The 21484-nt window shown below is 40.2% G+C and overlaps 1 protein-coding gene across 1 annotated transcript; it reads left to right on the plus strand.

The window, feature by feature from the left end:
* The first annotated feature begins 52 nt into the window (after positions 1 to 52).
* Positions 53 to 12086, plus strand: p2rx7 (purinergic receptor P2X, ligand-gated ion channel, 7). The gene is made up of 13 exons (XM_039803766.1): positions 53 to 280; positions 907 to 1054; positions 1137 to 1208; positions 1344 to 1416; positions 1860 to 1956; positions 3024 to 3104; positions 3750 to 3885; positions 5570 to 5706; positions 6847 to 6937; positions 7221 to 7286; positions 9167 to 9271; positions 9399 to 9506; positions 10926 to 12086. The coding sequence occupies exons 1-13, from the start codon at positions 165 to 167 to the stop codon at positions 11430 to 11432; spliced, it is 1737 nt and encodes a 578-aa protein (XP_039659700.1). The 5' UTR covers positions 53 to 164; the 3' UTR covers positions 11433 to 12086.
* The last annotated feature ends 9398 nt before the right edge of the window (positions 12087 to 21484 follow it).

Consider the following 21484-nt stretch of genomic DNA (forward strand, 5'->3'; position numbering starts at 1 on the left):
TGCAGGAATCTGGACATGTGACCGTGCACACAGGAAGAAAAGTCAAGAAATGAGTCAGAGATTCCTCCTCCACTTTAGTAATCACACAGAAATACCCAAACCCGAGCACCAGCAGCACCACCACCACCAGCAGCAGCAGCAGCAGCAGCAGCAGCAGCAGCAGCATGCCGTGCTGCGGAGTTCTGTGTCAGTATGAAACCAACAAGCTGGTCCGGATCCAGAGCGTCCGGCTCGGCTCTCTCAAGTGGAGCCTGAACGCAGCCATTCTGCTGTTTATCTGGTGAGTGAACCTGAACACAACGTGAAATATTTCTGCCCCCGCAGCTGCCGCATGCTCGGGGAGCGGCTGCACACTCTGCTGCGGCTGCTGCTGCTTCCCAATGATTCACCCGTTATGCTCAAACCGTTTTACTACCGGCTGCCATAATCATCCAGAGAGGAAGAGTGTAACCATAAACACATAAACTGATCATTAATGCTATTAATTCATGTTTGAATGAAAGTGAACCGCTTCTTGAGGATATGTAACACAAAAATACATTCAAATGTAGGCTATTTTACTTTGTAGGAACTGCCTGTCTATGGTAGCTACTTTAAAAAGAATATCATTTCCGGTATTTCTTAGCTGTTGCTACTTTTATACCCATTTCCCACACAATAATGTGAGTGTTTCTGTTGTTGTACATTTTATAAGGAACCCTGTAATATTCCCCTAGTGTCCACTTCACAGTGACCTTATGCTGAAGTGAATCCTTTTTGAAATCAAATTTTTAAAATGCTCAATCAAATATTTTGAGAATAAATTTAATAATTTAAGACATATTTTAAGCAAAAATGCTATGGTCTTAATGTGTAGCATCTGTGTGATTTGCATTTAAAAGTCCGTTTTTGTGTTTTATTTTGCAGCATAATGTTGCTGTGGAACAGGAGTTACCAGCAGTTTGACCTGGTGGTGAGCTCTGTCACCACCAAGGTGAAGGGTATAGCTCAGACCCAGCTGCCCGGGGTCGGGGACGAGGTCTGGGATGTGGTGGACTACAGCGGACCCCCACAGGTAGCCTCAGTCCTCTGGGGTTTTTGGGGTCTTTTAGCTAAGAGGAGAATAAAATATAAATAAATGTGATTTTTGTTTTCAGAACAAAAACTCCTTCTTTGTGGTGACCAATGTCATCGTGACGAAGAATCAGAAGCAGGGGAAATGCCCAGAGGTGCTCCTTCATCATCATTATTACTATTCGTCTATCTATTAAACTGGTGTAATGTTTCAGTGCTGCTAATGGTACATTGACTCAGATGGAAAGTTGGCAAACCTTTCTTATTATGCAGCAGTGTTTATATTCCAGGTTCCCATTGAAGGCAAATTGTGTCGCACAGATAATGACTGTGAGAAAGGAGGCTGGGATCAGCAGAGCCACGGTACGCTCACTTCTCCTTCACTACATTTACACGCACACAAGAAACCAGGTTTACATGTATCTATAGTTACCTGGTTACTGTATATCCTTGTATACCGTACGCAGCGGATCTGTAACCAGATTACTTCCATACCTCGAGCCCTTTTGTGGAACCTTTACTGACTTTATTGTGATACAGGTCACCTGGTTGAGTGTGTGCCCTATGTACTAAGGCTCTCCCCCTTTCCTGTCTATAGCACCTACCTTGTCCTGAGTGGTTTAGTTGACACCTGTTTCCACAAGAAGCAGAGGAATGTGTCATTCATGTGTTGCAGTTTTAGCTTCAGCCAAAAGCTCTCAGCTCTCTGCTACTAGTCTGCAGAAATCAAACCTGCGACTTTTCAAACTCAGTTGTGACAGAATCGGCGGAGTTCAAATGCAGCTCTGTTTGTTTTCTTTCTGCAGGGATTGGGACAGGATCATGTGTGAAGTTTGACGTGTTGAGGAAAACCTGTGAGGTCTCTGCGTGGTGTCCAGTCGAAACCAAGACGAACCCTCCGAGGTAAAGTCTGCTATTTTGTTGTCAGATCAGAACTTTGTCACTTAGTCCTAACATCTCAGTCAGCAGGAATTTAAGTTTTATACATTTAATTTTGAGGCACCAACATGTTAAGATTTAACTTAAACCTGCAACAACTGATTTCTTTGGCCACTTGGGGGCAGCGGAATCAAGTTGTGAACACAACATTGACATATCATCATCTTTTAAGTTGAACTTGTTTGCAAACCGTGCTCTTTAAAGCCACTGTACACTACCTGCTCAGCAGCAGACAGGCACAGTTAGAGACGGTGAAAACAGTGGAGCATTTAGCATTTAACATCATTGCATCACTGAAGTGCCAATAATGATGTTAAAGCACACCTGCAGTATAATATTGCGATTATACTTTTTGTTACCAACAAAATAATGATTTGAAAATGAAATAGTGATTTTTATTTTTTCATTTATTTTTATTTTTGGGGGCGGGGGCAATTTGCTCAGAATAAACAAAAACAAACTGAGGATTTATAGTCCCTGCTGAGTCAGCCAGCCAAATTGAGCTAACATTAGCTTTGTGAAGATTGTAGGATTTCCCAAACTGAATAAATACTGCACATATAAACACAGAACTGATTGTCTAGCTCAAATGTGTTGTAACTAGTCTCGGGAAGGAACTTTTTTTGGTGGAACGTGTACGTTCAAAGTTGTTTTAGTCGTGCAACAGAAAACTCAGATTGGACAGATAGTCTAGCTAGCTGTCTGGATTTACCCTGCGGAGATCTGATGAGCAGTCAACCATAGTCCTCATAAATCCACCGGAGTTTAGAACGTCAACACAAAGCGAGCCCAAAGCACCGGATATCCGGCCTAAATGAGTGAAATCCGCTGGAATTTCCATCGGCAACGAAGCAATCCTGGAAATGGAACGTCGTGGTTATAGACTATTTGTAACTAAAATATTTGCTTTTGCTGAGTGGTGAGCATGGTGTGCTATCATGCATATTTGAGTTCTAAATGTCTAGTTGACCAATCGGATTGCATTGTCTGAACTTCTTGTTGTATCTTTTTTGTTTTTTTTTACGACTCAGGCCCGCTCTGCTGGCAGCAGCTGAGAACTTCACAGTCCTCATCAAAAACAACATCCGATTCCCTGCGTTCAACTTCATCCGGTGAGAATTCTTTTTGACTGATGGGGTTTGAAACGTTTTCCTAACTTTATGCAGTGCAGCCACAGCTGTGTTTGTGCGGCAACAAGTTTCCCATCTGTGGCAATGTAAAAGATATATTTCATTATACATGGTAATTTTTTTGTTATGTCCTTTTTATGTAGCAATGCAGCTGCAAAGAAGGACAGTTTTGAAGACTTTCTTTTTTGGTGTGTTCAGGGATGCTCCAACATCAAATAATTTTGCTTCATTCATTGTTTTTTTCGTTGTTGCTGTTTTGCAAACGACTTCTTTATTTTTCAGTCATGGAAGAGGAGTTGTGTCCTTTTCTATCACAAGTTTTCTGATATTAAAGTCTGTCAGCACGTCAATAAAGTAGTAGTTTTCTCCTCTCTTTGGGGTTTTATTATTGTTTCACCATGTCTTGTCATATCAACTTGCATATTATAGTTTTATCATGGTGAAAAGGAGCGAAATACTTTGCATATCCTTCAAGTATGATGATGAAGTATGCATGATTTTATTATAATTAAGTGTCATTTCACACGAAAACTCTCTGCTGCACACACATAGAGTCCGCAACCTTCTCTTCAGTGGGAGAGGAGCTCAGATTTTCTGTGAATATTTGAGTCTTATTTTGTTTGACAGAAGAAACATCCTCCCAGAGATGAACGATGCCTACCTGAGGAGCTGTCACAGAGGAAAAGACTCGCTGTGTCCCATCTTCAGACTGGGAGACGTCGTTCGAGGGGCCGGAGAGAATTTCACTGAAATGGCCGTAGAGGTGAGATTACATGTTCAAATGTTTCTGCAGTGAAAGCAACATTTATTTTTCCTGCAACCTGGGTTATATTTCCGAAGTTCTGGCCATAGTTCCGTTCACTTTACTGACTTACTTCACTGCTGAAATCTCAGGATGCAGCACCACGGTGAGACCAGACCTGTTTTTTTTGTTTTTGCTTTTTTTAACACCCACTTTCTTTCTTGGGTTTCCTTCAGTGAGTGTCTGTTGTCCTCAGCAAGAGATCAAGTTAAGTTGAAATGAAACTACCAAAAAAAGGAAGTGTTGCCTCAAACTTTCTTTAGTTTGTGTAGATTAAAGTGGAAAGTCAGCGTTGTCAGTGGAATAGTAAAAATACATATGTGCCTAACAGATCATTGAGCTTTTCCCAAGAATTCCTATTTTTTGTTATCATAATTAGTAATTAGGTCATGTTTCTTTTACATTGTACGCATTATTTTCTTAAAACAAGTGATAAATAAATACCTGTGCTGTCGGAATAGTTCATCCTCCTTCCTGTGGAAATCAACTGGTTTCAAGTATTTTGTGAAATCCTCGGATTGCAGTGCAGCTGCCTCCCTTATTCATTCTTATTTCAAGAAAAACTTTAAAAAAAGAAAGTTTAAACGTTGTTAAATTTTAAAAAAATCTAAAGAGAAGTTGATTTCTGTTGGAACCAAGTTGAAATACTCTTACTGCATTGGCAGATTTTATTCACAGCTTTTAAGAAAATAAGGCTTTTAACACCTGTTTATAGACAGGAGTGACTCAAAAACATGCAGAGCTCCCCAGTGTTCAGCTATGTTTTGTAAAAGAAAAAAGTAAAAGATTCACAAACTTCAGCTTTAAAATTTCAACATCTTGCATCTGTAGGAAGGACTTCTTTCTACAGAAACAGTCTGGTCTCTGTAAGCTTGTGTGGGATACATTTCCTGCTGAAAACAAGCTTTTTATACTATATTTTTGATGTGAGTAAATTGAGGGTACACGCTCAGTTTGAGCAAAGACCAGCAGTGGACGAAGTATTCAGATACCATACCACACTGTAAAAATACTCCATTACAAGTAAAAGTCCAGCATTGGAAATGTTACTGAAGTAAGTAGGGCTGGGTGTCGTTTAAAACCTTTCGATACCAATACCATGACTTTGATACCGGTTCCTAAATGACCAATTTTATAAAACAAAGAAATTACAACATTACACATTACGGCACAAATCTTTTGTTATTTATTTTTCAGCTCCTACTACATGAGCCCCGTCTCTGTAGTTTTTCTTGTGTGCCTCTATGACGTGTAACGTTAGACAGCCAATCAGCAGCATTGTTAGATTTTGGTGGAAGCATGCTGCATGCTTATTGGCTCACTGACGCTGATGAGATTTACTCCTTAGGGATTGAAATTTGGTATTGAATGACGAGGCATTTTTCATCATACTAAGAAGGCATTTCGGTTGGTGCCTAAAAAGTATTGAATTCGGTACCCAGCCCTAGAAGTAAAAGTACATAAGTATTATGAGCAAAATGTACTCAAAGTATCAAAAATAAACAAAGTAAATGCAAAACTTTGGCCCCTGTGAATTAAACATTGACTCAAATCTGGAACATGGAACGATTTTATAAAAAGTCAGATAATTAACTCCTTCATGGTCGGTGAGATTAATAACCCCCACTTCCTGTGTTGACCACAGGGTGGCGTCATCGGCATACTGATCAATTGGGACTGCAACCTGGACTGGCTCATGCAGCGCTGCCTTCCCAAATACTCCTTCAGACGGCTGGACGAGAAACAGAGCAACAAGACGCTGTATCCCGGCCTCAACTTCAGGTGAGCGCGCCAGGGTCAAAGGTCAACTTTACAGTCATCACAACCACTATAGGAACTTTGATTCTTTTTAGACAGACGTTTAAGAGAGAAAGTTTAAAAACAGTTTGTGCTGATAGTGTAATGGTCCATAACTTACATTTGTCCCATGTTTTTTTATGTCCATGAATTTACTTGAAAACAATTTGAGGCTTCAGTATTTCCCTATTTGTTTTAATGTTGGGTTGGAAACATTTATGGCCAGGGAGCCCTGTTCAAGATGGGCAGCAGAATACAATTTTCATATGAAAGTACAAACTGATCAGGGGACAGATTACACTTCAAAAAACAACCGACACAAAAGATACAGGAATCGGAGGCTAAAAGAATCGTGGCAAATAATGGCACCTGTTAAAAGCAATAACGTTCTGTAAAAACAGACTTTGAAGTATTTTTAAAACTAAAGATTCCTTGCAGCTCATTCTAAAGTTGTGGGTGTGAAAGCAAAAGGCTGATTTACCCAGCTCTGTTGGGATGATTGGGACCCTAGTCTATATCCACAACGCTCCACTTCCGGATTGTTCAGGTGCTGCCGGAAATTCAGCCGGAAGTGCCTCTTTGCGCTAGATGTCCATTACCTTCCGCTTTCTTTGTGTGGTGGATTTCTGAGGACTATGGTTAACTGCTCCTCACATCCCTGCAGGGTAAATCCAGACAGCTAGCTAGACTATCTGTCCAATCTGAGTTTTCTGTTGTAGCTGACGACTAAAACAACTTCTGAACGTACACACGTTCCAACAAAACAAGTTCCTTCCCGAGGCTATTTTGCAGAGGCACCGTGGCTCCGTCCGGCGCTTATCGCCGCTGATGGTGATTGTGATTGGTTTAAAGAAATGCCAATAAACCAGAGCACGTTTTTCTCCCATCCCAGGAATGCTGTGTGGACTAGCCAGACCCTCCCCTGCAGTGCCGTGTAGGAAGGTCTGGCAAAGTGAGACTATTGGGACCATAATGAGAATTTAGAATAGTGTTATAACATTAGCTACTGCAGTAATATGTCAGTAAACTGGATATTTACTGTGGTAATTTACCCAGTAAAGCTCTTCCAATAAAACTGCGTTGTTTTTTTTTTGTATTTTATCGTTTCTGCTGTCGTCTGATCAGATATGCAAAGTACAACACATTGAACGGAGTGGAGGTGCGAACGCTGTACAAAGCATTCGGGATCAGGTTTGATGTTATGGTGTTCGGACAGGTGGGTTTGTTTTTTTAGAATTAATATCTTTAAACTTAACATTTAAACCAATTTATATGTTTTTATCTTTGCAGTAGTTCTTTGTGAAACTTTTATATTTCCTAGTTTGGGCATCTATTTGTGTTGTGTTTGAGAGGTAATTGTCCAAGATGCCATAACTTTATCATCAACCCTATTTGTCCTTTTTGCCATCTTTGCACACAGGATCTGTTGACATCAGTGTTTCTATACCTCTGGAGGAGTTAGACAAACAAACAAAGTGACAGTTTGATCTGTTTTCCAGGCGGGAAAGTTTAGCTTCATTCAGCTCATCATCTACATCGGATCAACGCTGTCGTACTACGCTCTGGTGAGAGACCACACAGGGTTCAGCTGCCGCCACAACGGTGTCCATTCATGCATTTATCCTCCATTAGTGCTGAACACAGTGGCGGTCAGTGTTAGTGTCCAAGAGTGGGACTTTAAATGTTGGCTGCATCTGGACTAACTGAATGAATCACTACAGAAAAAGCTAAAGGCAAAAAATTAGGGGTGGGGAAAAAAAAAACGATACAGCATAGTATTGCAAAATGTTCCATGGCAATACTGTATTGATACATAGACACCAAGTATCGATCTATTATTATATATGTGTTGGTCAGGTTGTCTGCTTGACTATCCCATTTTGCAGCAATAAAACTGAAGTGAGATAAACAAACGTTGAAAGAAATTTATCATTTTAGATAAAACCGATGTTGACAAAGTTTCTTTTTGGGGACATAATTTGAAATTGGGAACAATTTGAAGTTTGATAAAAGGTAATACATTGCAATATATGAGAAAATCTTGCAATATGTTTAAAATCACAATACTTTCGTATCATGACATTCAGTAAGTATCGTGATGATATCGTATCGTGAGGCCTCTGGTGATTCCCACCCCTACTAAATATGCTGAAAGCTGCAGGAGGCAATTGGTTGCTCCAAGAAATCTGATTCCCCTGTGGACTTTGGTGCATAATCTTCACAGCGATGAATCATTACGAGTGAAACCATGTTAGGAAATCATGGAGGAAGTGTCTATGATGTAACTGACAGGGATGTTTTGCAGTCTGGAGTTTGACTTCTCACACAGCAGACCGTACAATGAATAAGAATCAAACAAACAATTAAAGAAATGATTCAGCATTTAAGGAAATGTATGCTTTCTAACGATGAGTTAGATGAGCGGAATGATCTCTCTCTTGTATGAGAGTGGTATCTGTGTTCTCATCTAACTTTTGTCGAGGCATAGAAGCGTATTTCTCAACATGTCGAACCAGGGGCAGAGCCTGGGTGAAGCTTAGGCTGGATGAGCAAACAGCAGCCATGTCAGACAAGTCAAACACACTGCACAAAAACATACAGGACATAGCTATTTTAAAGCCTTAAAGCTGGGGTGGGCAGTTTTCTGGATAAAACCCTCCTGAATAGTAAAAAGCAGCGCTCCTCCTGCAGCTCTTTGGAATATTGTTGAATTACTATTATTTTTTTTAAAAAACTTTAAAATCTTCAAGATCTCCATTTCTTCCGCCTTGGTGTTAATTCCAGTTGTGTTTTTCATTCTCACATTTACTTGTTTTTGAAGTTTCATCTTCTGTAGTTACCACTATTGTCATTGTTTGTTCGGCCTTAGTAACTGTTTTTAGAGACGGGGAAAAAAAAACAGTACGTCGCTTCACACACACAACTTTTTCTGCATGATTTTCCACCTTTAAATCAGGCTTTCACGATCTGAAGGGATGTGCACGCACATCTGCATTTGTAGAACAGCTAATAGGAATCTAATCTGTCTAAAATAACCTGAGATTGGCCGAAGTCTCCCTTTGACACTGTCATGAACACATGAACCCTAACTCTAACCCTAACTTGTCATGACAAACCAAATGACACTGCATGACAGAAGCGTTATGTCATGAATGTTTATGTTTTTTTTTTATGTTTATGACCCGACAGTGTCATGTCACTCTTATGTAGATACCTTCAAGTAAAGTGTAACCCAAAATGCTGTCTCAGAAGAGTTTCAAAAATTCAAACTATTGCTGTGATTTAAGACCCGAAAAGTGAAAATATTCTTCCCAGCTTTAATCAGTTTATTTCAGTAAAATAAAGCCATGTTTGGTGTTAAACGCAAATCACAGGTATGTTGACACACCGGTGTCTTGTAGTGTGTTGTAGATGAAGTGTGAAACTCCATTTTATTTTCCCTCAGACGACCATGATGATCGACTGGCTGATAGGAACCAGCTGTTACTCTGCAGAGGTTGGACAAAACTACTCCGAGAAGAAAGTGGAGTCAGTCCAAGATAAACACAAGGTGATGAACGGTTTGATAGAATGTACTGTAGCTGTAAACCTGTTGTCAAACATTTTGCACTTTTACACAGTATTCTAACTTTTCCCATGGGTGTGAGCTCACGGTGTGACGTGACTCTGTGTCGCAGTGCATCCTCTGCGTGTCCTACGTCGACGAGAACAACATTCGACTGGTGAAGAGATCACAGAAGAAAAGATTACAAGACATCAAACCCATGTCTGTTCAGCCATACAAGGTAAACCTGCTGCAGAGAGGAAAGATCAGAGAAATAACCTGTAGAAATGGTCTTTTATTACTGATGAAACTGAGACCTAAAATCTATCTGTTGCTCCAAAACATTAGCCTCAAACAAGTTGAAACCTTCAGGGTTGACTCATCAACAGGTTGGAATTCATAAGCGATGAGTCTCTGGGAACTCTATCTGGAACCAGATATGAAGCATTATTGTAGTTTTGTAGATTCAAAGTCAATTTTATTTAAATGAATTTAGCCCAATATCACAAATCACAAATTTGCCTCAAGGGGCTTTACAATCACTCTCTCTCCTTAAACCCTTGATTCAGATAAGGTCAAACTCTGTCTCTAAAAAAACAACCCAAAAAAACAACCCAAAATTGGAAGAAACCTCAGATTGAGCAACTGAGAAGGGATCCCTCTCCCAGGATGGATAGTCATGCAATAGATTAGCATTAAGCTTTTCTAGACTTTACATTTAAAGTGAAGTAAGCTGCTGGGGGGCTGTTTTGGCGCCTGGTTTGTTTCACCAACACATGGATTTTCAGTTTCAATGCTAGCAGAGGCGGGGAAAATTCTGTAATTGCAAAGGCTTTCATCAGTGCGCCTAAGGCTCAATCACCATTGTGTTACCTCATTCGGCGTTGACTCTTTAATTTAAAATCTTCAAGATTATTACTTTAATGTGTGGTTGAGCCAGAATCGATACTGTATCTCTAAAACACTCGAGGTAAGTCAGTCCTTCCAGAAAAATGCGGAGTTTTTTTGTGATTGTTGCGGGCAAAAGTCCTTGATTATGCGGCACGTTTTCTTAAAAAATGCGATGGAATATGCGGGATATTTATGCATTTTATGCAATGAAATTGCGGGAACTTGCAAAACTGCGGTTTGATGAAAAAAGAGGGGGAAAAAGTGATTCCCCCATGTTCACGTCATGTAATTACGCGTAAGATACAGTATATGTGACTTTTTTGCAACGAAAATGCGGGGATTATGAAATCATGCAAGCCTCACATTATACATATATATTATATTATTTGAAAAAATGCGGCCCCGCATAAATATGCGGACTATGGCCAGGGCTGGACTGGATCCAAAACGATCACATGAACGCTGAACACTAGGCAACTCTTATCATAGCATATTTTAAGAGGACTGTCTGCAGGGAATGTGTCTGACCAATCACGGTGGGTGTGGGCCGCCTGGGCCAAAAATGCCAGGGCCAATTTTTTTTGTCCCAGCCCTGACTATGGCTGATTATGCATTGAATTATGCGATCGCATAATAACGTTTTTCTGGAGGGACTGGTAAGTGAGTAAATGGGTTTTGTAATTTAGGTGAATCGAATTGTGTAAAAAGTTGAATTACAGCCTGAATGAATCTTGTCATTGACCTGAGTGATATGTTCTTGTCCTGACAGGAGGACACGGGACACCTGAGGGCCGTTCTCTGTCTGCTCCAGCCGGGTGACGGCGTGGATCACGACGCCCCGCCTCCCCTCGACCGTAAACCTGACCCCAACTCCAAACCTCGGCGCCCAGCCTGGTGTAAGTGTGACTGCTGCACTCCCTCTTCCCTCCCCCAGGAGGAGCTGTGCTGCCGGCGGAGCGCCGGCGCCTGCATCACCTCGTCTCCTCTGTTCGAGCAGCTTGTGTTGCGTCGCCCCCTGCTGGAGGCCGTCCTCCTGTTCCGGGACCCTCTGGGTCCACCAGCTGGGCGACGCCAGACCAGCGCCCTGCGTCACTGCGCCTACAGTCAGTACATCAGCTGGAGGTTTGGGGTCCCACCTAACGACACCCACCCTGCCATCCCCAGCTGCTGCGTGCGAAGAGTCAGGGAGGAGTACCCGAGCGCCGACGGACAGTACAGCGGCTTCAGACCTGCCAGGACCGCGTCCACGCAGGCCTGCGCTAACGGAGAGCTGTGAGAGGAGATCAGGGACTCCCCCTCTCACTAACCCACTAACTGTGTTTCTATGTTAAATCTGCCTTACAAAGAAAAAAATAAATAAATAATAATGCAATAATGTTGCCAGCTTGCGTTCTATCAGAAGGGAGATGAAGGGGTGAGGAGAAACCTCACTGAGTCAATAAATCACTGCATTTTCATAATCATCTGTCAGGTCATTTAGCTGCTCAGTAAACGTATAAGCCATGTTTCTCAGTTTCACTCCTTTTTAAGCAGCGTTTTGCGTTTTTACAGGGCAGAAATGTCATTCTTTACATTACTAACATGCTCAGACAAAAGGTTTCTCCTGCCAGGAATGTGCTTACATCTGTCATATCGTATGGAAACATGAAGAGTTTCGTTCCTACATGGGGGGAAAAACCTTCACTTTCACTGTGTCGAAGACCTGATTTTAACACGTCATGGTGTGCATAAAAAAAAAAACTCTTTAATACCCCCCCTGATTGCAGTAACGTGCTGCAGGTCGTTTCTTTAATCCGCACACAAACTGAAATGTAAAAACTGTTTGTGGCTTTATGGGGAGTTACGTGCTGGAACTATTTCTTGCAAAATAAAAGTAGGGTGCACCAGATCAAAGTCGTCACAGTGAAGTTGCCAGGTGTGGTACCTTCGTGCCTGTACAAAGACCAAAACCAAAATCTATTCTCAGCCGGAGACACTGCACAGAAGTGCTGGGTGGATAGATAAACTGCAAGAAATATTCATATCCTTTACTAATACCACACTGTTTTTTTTTTTCAACCTGGGCCCCATTTCCCCATGCATTTGTGTCTAATTGACTGATGTGACTCAAAATCTTTGAATTTGGTCCAGTATTGAGTCGGATCGCAATTAATCGTCTAATTATTTCAGTTGGACTTGTAGGCTGTTTATATTGTTGGGTAGTTTAATTTATAATAAAACATATTTCATAACAACTACGTGTTTTTTTTTTTGTGTGCAACCATGTTAATTTGTAAATTAACTAAAGCTGTCAGATTAATGTAGCGGAGTAATAGGTACAATATTTGTCTCTGAAATGCAGCGGAGTAGAAGTAGAGTGGCACGAAAAGACTCAAGTAAAGTACAAGTACCTCACATTCATATTTTAGTATAGTACTTGAGTAAATGTACTTAGTTACATTCCACTGTGTGTCAACAATCCTTCCAGCTGTGGCCGGGTTGGCCCAGTGGGTAGAGCAGGCGCACGTATACTGAGAGGAGAGGTTTATTACTCGACGCAGAGGTCCAGGGTTTGAATCCGACCTGTGACGATTTCCTGCATGTCTTCCTCTCTCTCTCTCTCTCTCTCTCTCACCTTTCTCACCTAGCTGTCCTATTGAATAAAGGCGGAAAAGCCCAAAAAGTAATCTTGGAAAAAAAAAAATTCCTTCCAGCACACACCATCATCTAAAACCTCAAATAGTTGTTTCACCTTGTTAACCCCCTAGTTTCAAGACTACACCGATCTTCTGATTTCACTCTTGGCAAGAAAAGGGAATAAACTTATGTATTATTCTTAACATATTGAACTATTCCTTTCAACAGACCTTTTCTTATTGTTCAGTGGATTATTGTGTTTCCCATCGTGCCGTGTGCACTAAGTTTACTTGTTTCTCATTGATAGAAATAGGGGTAAAGTCCCTGGATGGTGTCTGGTGTTGGAGCTTCAGTTTGGGGGATTATACAGCACGACTCAAAGTTTTAGCTTCAGAGACATAGAGCAGCTGCTTTGGCTGTGAAAAGAGAAGATTATCCAAAATAAGTACATATATGTCTCCAGACCAAGATAAGAAGATTCATTTATCATATGATGTTTTCAGTTTGAAAGCTGTCATACCTGCTGTGTATGAAGTATCTTTGTGTTCCAGTTTTACAAAAATATTATTACAAATTGTTTTGATTTGTGGCCCAAATCAGTCAAATGAGGAATTTATACATTTATCTTCTAATAAATTATACTTGATAAGAACAAAAATGACCAAATCTTCTCATGGACCTGAACTTGTTTAATCCTGAACTCAAGAAATTTACTCAAAAACACATTTAGCAAGAAGGGATCCAGATTCTTTACTTGGCAAAGGTAATTATACACTTTAAAATATATGTTGTGCAGTCTTCACAATTTACTCAAGTAAAAGCAGAGAAGTATACTCAATTACTGTAAATATATTTAAAGGTACAATGCAGAATGGTCCTTTTCATAGTATATTAGTTTATTGTATTATTAGTGAGGCATTAACACACAATAGCATGTTCTGTAAGCTGAAAAACCAACAATACATTTCTGAATATGATCAAATTTAGTCTCTGATTGGAGTTGGCCTTATTGTATTGGCATAAATCCAATTATGCCAATAAAATAAATATATTTCACATAGAAATGTAGTTTAGCGTCATCTTATCGCTGCACCCATCAGCCTTTACACAGCCCAACACTTCCTCTGTCACATCCACTACAATAATAGTTGGAGAAATATTAGCAGTTTGCACCCTGGGCCATTCTTCAGGTGGCCTATTTGACATTTACGAGCACTCTCAGACCTTCACTTTCCCAAAATCTGGCCATTGTTTTTATAAATGGTCCACTTGAACAAAATAAGGGCTCTTTGTTAAACAACTCCCGGCCTGAAATAGCTCCCCACAACTTTTTTAAAGGTTGCAGACATCCCTGTTTCCTCCCATTACTCATCCACTGCCCCCCCCCCCCCAGTGCTGCTTTAGTTCACTGGAGTTTGAACAAGACCCACTGCTGGCTAATCTATTATGTGTCTTTTTAATTTAATCTTATTTGGAATTAAAGCGTAACTCTCGCCAAAATGCAACCTGGGGTCTTTTTGTGAATGTACCTGAATCAAACTTTCATTTAAAAGCATATTTAGGACCGAAGCGCCACTTTTAAGATTTACCGCATTTTCGTTTATCGGTCAAATGGCCTTTTGAATGAGAGTGATAGGGGCACTTTTATGCTAGTCTCAATATAGCTATTTTTAAAACACTAAGAAGGCTTGACCCAACATTAAACTTTGTTCGAAGTATCACCAGGGGCTCTACACATTAACGAAAGCATTGACAACGTTGTTTGTGTACCCAGAGTTTACTGAAAAGAAAGGTTTTGAACAACTCACCCTAGCTCTTGTTGTTTCCGGCTGCTACCACCACGGCAGTCAAAACTAGTCGATATCCGAATGTGAATGAACGGACTCCATAGGATGAAATGTCATTCTTATATGAGGCTCCTTTTTCAACTACAAGGTCAATATTGTTTTTCGACAAAACAACAAATAATCCGTGCATTTATATGGAACTAAGCTTTAGGAGCTTTCCGTCTTTACTCTCCTCCCTGTTATGTTGCATTCGGAAATTGACTGTTTTTGACTGAAAAAATGGCTGCAGCTGGAAACAACAAGAGCTACGGTGAGTTGTTCAAAACCTTTCTTTTTAGTAAACTCTGGGTACACAAACAACGTTGTCAATGCTTTCGTTCATGTGTAGAGCCCCTGGTGATACTTCGAGCATAGTTTCATGTTGTGTCGAGCCTTCTTAGTGTTTTAAAAATAGATATTTTGAGGCTAGCATAAAAGTGCCCCTATCACTCCCATTCAAAAGGCCATTTGACCGAAAAACGAATATATGGTAAATCTTAAAAGTGGCGCTTCCATCCTAAATATGCTTTTAAACTAAAGTTTGACTTTGGTACATTCACAAAAAGGCCCTAGGTTACATTTTGGCGAGAGTTACGCTTTAACTATTACTGCACGGTGGGTTGGCTTCCAGTAAATTAGATCCTATATCCTTCCTGAAGATGTATATTTTAAATTTAGATACTTGTGTTTTTCTTCTCATATACTGTACATCAGACAGTGAGTATGTTTCCAAAGAGCCTGTGCAGCTAAATATAAATCACTTACGGCTGTATTCTCTTATTCTGTATGCTGACAGTGTTAACCTGCAGGTCGTGGATGGATGCATGTGGACTGGAAGTGGGGTTGAAGGCCACAGTGGATGGATTATCTAATGGAAGTAGAGGGGAATGGATGATCTGATGCACATTGGCAGATGTGCTGTTGGATGGATGCACACGGTGCAGTGGAGAGATTAAACGGATGGATGGAGAGATCCTTCAGTGCATCTATAAAAAGTGTGTATTGTCTCTGCTGGACTGAACTTGTTCATCACAAACACACACGTGAGTCTCAGGAGTCAAACAGCAGTTCCATTGTGTGTGCTGTTGGGTGGCTTCTCTGCACTGACGGAGGTTTTAGTCACACAAATGTTTCCCTGAGGCAGAAAAGATCTCATTGGTTCGGTTTAAACTTCGGCAAATAAAACAACCACAGATTACGGTTTCTCCGACTAATTTGGGCTTCAGATGCACTCACAAGATGCCGTGGTGAAATGTTCTGCTACTTTATGTTTCTAGTGCACTACATAAATAAATAATAATACATCAGATTTATATAGCGCTTTTCCTCAAAGTCCTCAAAGACGCTTTACATAGGATACAAATAAAAACGAGCAGTAAACATTTAATAAAGACAGTAAGAGTAAGATTGCAAGCCAGATAAAAAAAATTGGAGGGTGGGGGGATATGCTGGGGAATGCAAGTCTGAAGAGGTGTGTTTTGAGGTCTTTTTTGAATGCTGACAGCGTGGGGGCATTTTTGATGTGATTAGTGATTGATTGTGTTTCACGGAGAGGGCGTAGCGACTGAAAACAACCTGTCACTCCTGGGGTAGTCTACATCGGCGACGTTCCACTTCTGGGATTGTTCAGGTTCCACCAGAAATTCCGCCAGAGGTCCGTTACCTTCCTCTTTCTTTGTGTTGGCGTTCTAAACTCCGGTGGACTTCTGAGGACTATGGTTAACTGCTCCTCAGATCTCTGCAGGGTAAATCCAGACAGCTAGCTAGACTATCTGTCCAATCTGAGTTTTCTGTTGCACGACTAAAACAACCTTTGAACATACACATGTTCCACCAAAACAAGTTCCTTCCCAAGGGAGTGCGTTTTTCTCCCATCCCGGAATGCTGAGTGGACTAGCCAGACCCTCCTCCGCAGTGCTGTGAAGGAAGGTCTGGCAATGCGAGGTCCTTAAATTGCATCCACATTTCCTTCACTTGCTTCCCTTCCTCGCATCTTAGTCCGTCCCACCGAGGAAGCATGGGAGCGAGATGAGGAAATCATTCGAGGAGAGAGGAAACAAGGACATTTTTTTAAAGGGATGAGATGTCCGTTCCATTGAAAAGTCACGTGAATTTGTCGGCTGTATGTATGAGTAAGCAACCCTTTCAGCTGCACGGCTTCCGGGAAGGCTGCTCTCGTGTATCCTGCGGGGGGGAAAAAAGGGGGGGGGGGGAAAAGAAGGGAAAAAAAAAAGCGGGTCGAGGGGGGGAAAAGAAAAGAGGGGGAAAAAAAAAAAAAATTGGGACCACTTTGTTTTTTGGGATTTTTAAATAAAAGGTTTTTTTAAATGTATATTTTTTTCTGTAGTTTTTTTTTTTTTTTTTTTTTTTTTTTTTTTTGAGGAAAAAAAAATTTTTTTTTTTTTTTTTAAAAAAGAGAAAAAAAAAATTTTTTTTTTAAAAAAAAAAAAGGGAGTATTTATTTTTATTAATAAAATTTTTTTTTTTTTTTTTTTTTTTTTTTTTTGGGTATTATTTTTTTTTTTTTATTTTTTTTTTTTTTTTTTAAAGAAGGTGGTTTTTTTTTTTTTTTTTTATTTTAAATGTATATTTTGCTGTCTTTGGTCAACTTTAAATTTTTTTTAAAATTTTTTTTTTTTTTTATTTTTTAATACACTTTTTATAACTACATGTCCTCACAATCCCTCGATTTAAACCACCCCCTCACAGTCAAAGTCAACACACTGGAGACAGACACATAACACAAACAACATTATATCAGTACAAGCATTAATGGGTCAGAGATGATTATTTAAAACCAAAAATTATTTTCACTCTATTTATTCTGTAACTAAAAAGTTGATTTTGGGTTGGAGAAGTCCCCGTGGATTCTCGGTAACAAATGTATCTGTTATGGAATCCATCAATCAAGTACAAATAATGTGGAATGGAAATAATATACATCAGTCAGACTAAATATATAAAGATTGGACATAAACCATGATGAAGAATATGATGTATACAAGGAGACATCATTTCTCTGCAGCTTTGTTTACTCAGATTTAACGGATTGTGTAAAAACAGGCAGTTTGTTCATTATAGTGGTTTCTGGGACACAAGTTCAATCTGAGGCCAAGTTTCATGAGTGGATCAGCTGAGAAAAAATGTCTTCGTCAAAGTTTTCAGGATGATACTTTATTCAACTTTAAATAAGTGTCCCAAATCCACACTAATCCTTTTTTTTGAGAGATTATTTTGTGGCCCTTATTTTATAGTGAGTGTAGATAGATGGACAGAAAACATGAGGAGAGAGAAGGGTATGCAGCAAGGTTCCCCTGACCACGAACCATGGACGTTGCAGTTCTTTTTTTATTTTTTTTTATTTAACCAGGAAGTCCCTTGAGATGGAAACGTCTTTCCCGAGGGAGACCTGGCCTAGACAGCACACCACTTGCAGCTTCAATAGAAATAAAACACAACAAATAGAATCATCAAACACACAAGGAAGATACTAAATCTGGCTCAAATAACGCAGTTGCATTTTTCAGTTACATGGACCTTTATAATGGATTTACACTTTTCCAAGGGAACTAGATTATTAAAACGTAGTATACTCTGCATATTATTCCAAGCCCAGGGAGCAAAGTAGGAGGTTTCTCACAGCTCAGTGCAAACCCTTAGAACCTGCTGGTAAGGAAGCCTCCTGGTGGAACGAAGCTGACGACTGCTGGAGGTCTGCGTCAGGAGACTACACATATAATATAAAATGAAGTTGTCTGTGTAGCATGCTAACATTAGCTAATTAGCACTAAACACAAAGTACAGCTGAGGCAGATGGGAATGCCATTTGTATTTGGGTATAATTACTATTGGACAAATGGGAATTTTGACTTTTTCATCACGCAGCAGTACACAAATGAACCACATGGCACAAAGAAAAGTGCAAAAACAAACCACAAAATAAATATTAACCCTTGTGTTGTCTTCCCGTCGACCATAAAAGTGCGTTGTAGGGGGCCATCCACGTTAAATTTGGTTGAAAGAAACCCAAATTTGTGATATAGAAACTTTTTGAAAATGGGTCAAATTTGACCCGAGGACAACAGGAGGGTTAAATGTAAGTACTAACAGTTTGCCCTTTTACTGGAACACGGAGCAGGAGCCCCAGGGAAGAGATGGCAATTACCTGGCTGAGAATAATACAGGATTAAACCAAATACGCATAGAATAGGCAAAACACCCGACTGGACTATGTACACACTGTAACTAACCGGAAACTGTCAAACATGTCGGCCTAATGACAGATTGCAACAGGTATGATGAAGAAAAAAAGGAGTTCATATCAAGACTAATTGATGAAAAACACATTACTAGGCCTACATTGGGGAATCTGCTAGAGAAGACAGCATGGAAAGTATGCAGCCTTCTAATTATTTACTTATGAGTAACAGGAATAATAGAGAGAATTTAGTTTACATGGCGAGTATTCAAATCGACAAGAAAACAACACAAACGTGAAATGGACACGAAGAAAACACCGAAACTGAGTGAATAAAAAATAACGTAAAAAGATAAATAACGTAACATAACTGGTGTCATTTTCACAAAACGGATTTATGGAGCTGATACTTCACCTGTCGGACACCTGTACAGGTAAGTGTGACTGTCGCAGTGTTTCTAACGATGCCAGGCTGCTTGTTGTTGAGTTGTTGACACTGAGCGAACTGTGTGTTGGATGCTGGTTGTGTTGGTTGTTACAGGTGTGTGTGTACAGCTGTTATTCTTGGCTTGTCATGCTGCTCTTTTTGCGAGGATCTGTACCAAACAAAGATGTTTTTCTTTAGTCTGTAGGATAGGAATTGTAGTCTGGGATGTCGCCGCAGAAACACAATAGCATACATAATTTGCCTTTACCAAATATTGCCCTATCTTTTTAGATAAAACAGATGTTGAAAACGTTCTGTGTGTCAGTTAGACTTGTGCTTTGCGCTGCACACACGGCGCGCTGTTATTGGCTGGGGGTTACACACCCACGTAGGGCCAAAAGGCTCTTTGTAACCGCCCAGAAACGTCCCTCTCACAGCAAAATAATACGAAAAGAGAAAATCCAGGCAGAGGGCAGGGTCTCTGCAGATAGGCCTACAGACACCACCACACACCTCTAGTGGGTCATTAGTGATGATTGAGAGGGCTTACTTTTGTACAAGTCCATACATTGTTTTTTGAGGAAAGCACTGCATATTATATCTTCAAAAAAAGTTGTTTCGTAAAATGAGTCAGGTCTGTAGGTTTGACGATCTTTTCATCTGCATCTTTTTGTAGCAGCTGCACTACTTCATTAAACGTTTTAACAAAAAAGTTTTATTTTTAGTAGTTAATTGTACATTTTACTCCCTGATCTCGTCCTTTCCTCTTTTTCACTGCAGCCATGATGGATAGATACTAGTTGCTCATTGACAACATTTAAAGAGGCTGCTGTATCCTTCTTTCCATCATTACAATCTTCCTCTTTTTCCTTCCCTTCTCTCTGTTTTTCCCTCCTGCGGTCATGCACACCAATAACAATGATCACATCTCAATCATTTCATTTCATTTCAAACTCATTCTGGCGCCGAACTGAATATATTTATAAGCCTGAGCCTCAATGAATCGACTGTATGGGGTAATTAGAGGTTGTGAAAACTATGAGATTGTTCTCTCGTTAATCCTGTTGGAAACTCTGAAATGAAAAGCTTTGAAATGGAATCAAATTGGCAGACAAAAGCGCCAACAGTGTGTGGAGATTTAGGTACACATGTACAGTCTTGCATGCAAACCCACTGCGCATAACATGCATACAGTATGAACACATGCCGACACACGTGATTACTACACGCTCGCTAAAGAAAGTGACAAAAACACACTCAAAATGCACACACACACTCACACCCACCTCCTCCTCCCCTCGCTGCACAGTTCAGCTATGCTAATTGAGAAAATCACTCATGTAAGGTGGAAATTGCTGAGGTTTTTCTGATCTGCTATCTGTCAGCTGTGCTAAGCTGTGAAGCGTCATTAAACAAACATAAAGTCCACCGCCATTTTTTTCCCCCCTGCTCCCATTAGCACACACAGCATTGTCCTTAATCGCAATCCTGAGATGAATTCAAGAGGCAGGGAATCTAATTAAAAGCTAAAATTATCACTCGTCTGCCAGCTGTATGTGTGTGTGTGTGTGTGTGTGTGTGTGTGTGTGTGTGTGTGTGTGTGTGTGTATGTGTGTGTTGGTGCGTTGCATGCTGTTAGTGCAGGCCCTTGTTCATCTGATTGTAATGTGGGAATCTTTCCAGGGAGCCATTAGTTGAAACGCCTGTTTTGGGAAAGTGTGTTTAACCTACAGGGAGACAGCTAATCTACAGCCCTCTATTTAAACAATGGAATGTAATTATAATAAGTTAAGTTATTATGACGGTTGGGTGAGCAGCTTACAGCCACATTGGGCCTCTTGTGTTGGAGCAGAACCTCAATGTATTTAGGATTGAGTTACTCACAGGGAATCAAACACCAACCTTGCAAGTACACAGATATATTTTCTCTCTCTCTCACTCATGGCCTACTTGGTACTAGGTCTTCTGGTTTCCTAGGATACAGACAGAGATCAATTCTGGATTTGAATTCTGAGAACTGGACAGTTTTAATCGGAAAATCGATTTTTTAAACCCAGCCCTACTCAGGACACTCTTTATTTTCTCTTATTTTATTTATTTTTGTACAATATTTCATGTTGTATTTTTTTATATTTGTGATTCTTTACTTATTGGGGATGGTTGTAAGACTTTTTGTTTCAGCACCTATAACTCACTGAATTTCTGTATTACTAGGGTGACCAGATTTCCCGGAACTAAAACCAGGACACTTTGCGTGTGAC

Source organism: Perca fluviatilis, chromosome 6 (assembly GCF_010015445.1).
Source record: "Perca fluviatilis chromosome 6, GENO_Pfluv_1.0, whole genome shotgun sequence".
Lineage (NCBI taxonomy): Eukaryota > Metazoa > Chordata > Actinopteri > Perciformes > Percidae > Perca > Perca fluviatilis.

Coding starts and splice junctions, on each gene's coding strand:
- p2rx7 (XM_039803766.1), top strand. CDS start 165: ATGCCGTGCTGCGGAGTTCTGTGTCAGTATGAAACCAACAAGCTGGTC. Junction 1,957..3,023: donor ACCAAGACGAACCCTCCGAG/GTAAAGTCTGCT, acceptor TTTACGACTCAG/GCCCGCTCTGCTGGCAGCAG. Junction 7,287..9,166: donor CGCTGTCGTACTACGCTCTG/GTGAGAGACCAC, acceptor ATTTTCCCTCAG/ACGACCATGATGATCGACTG.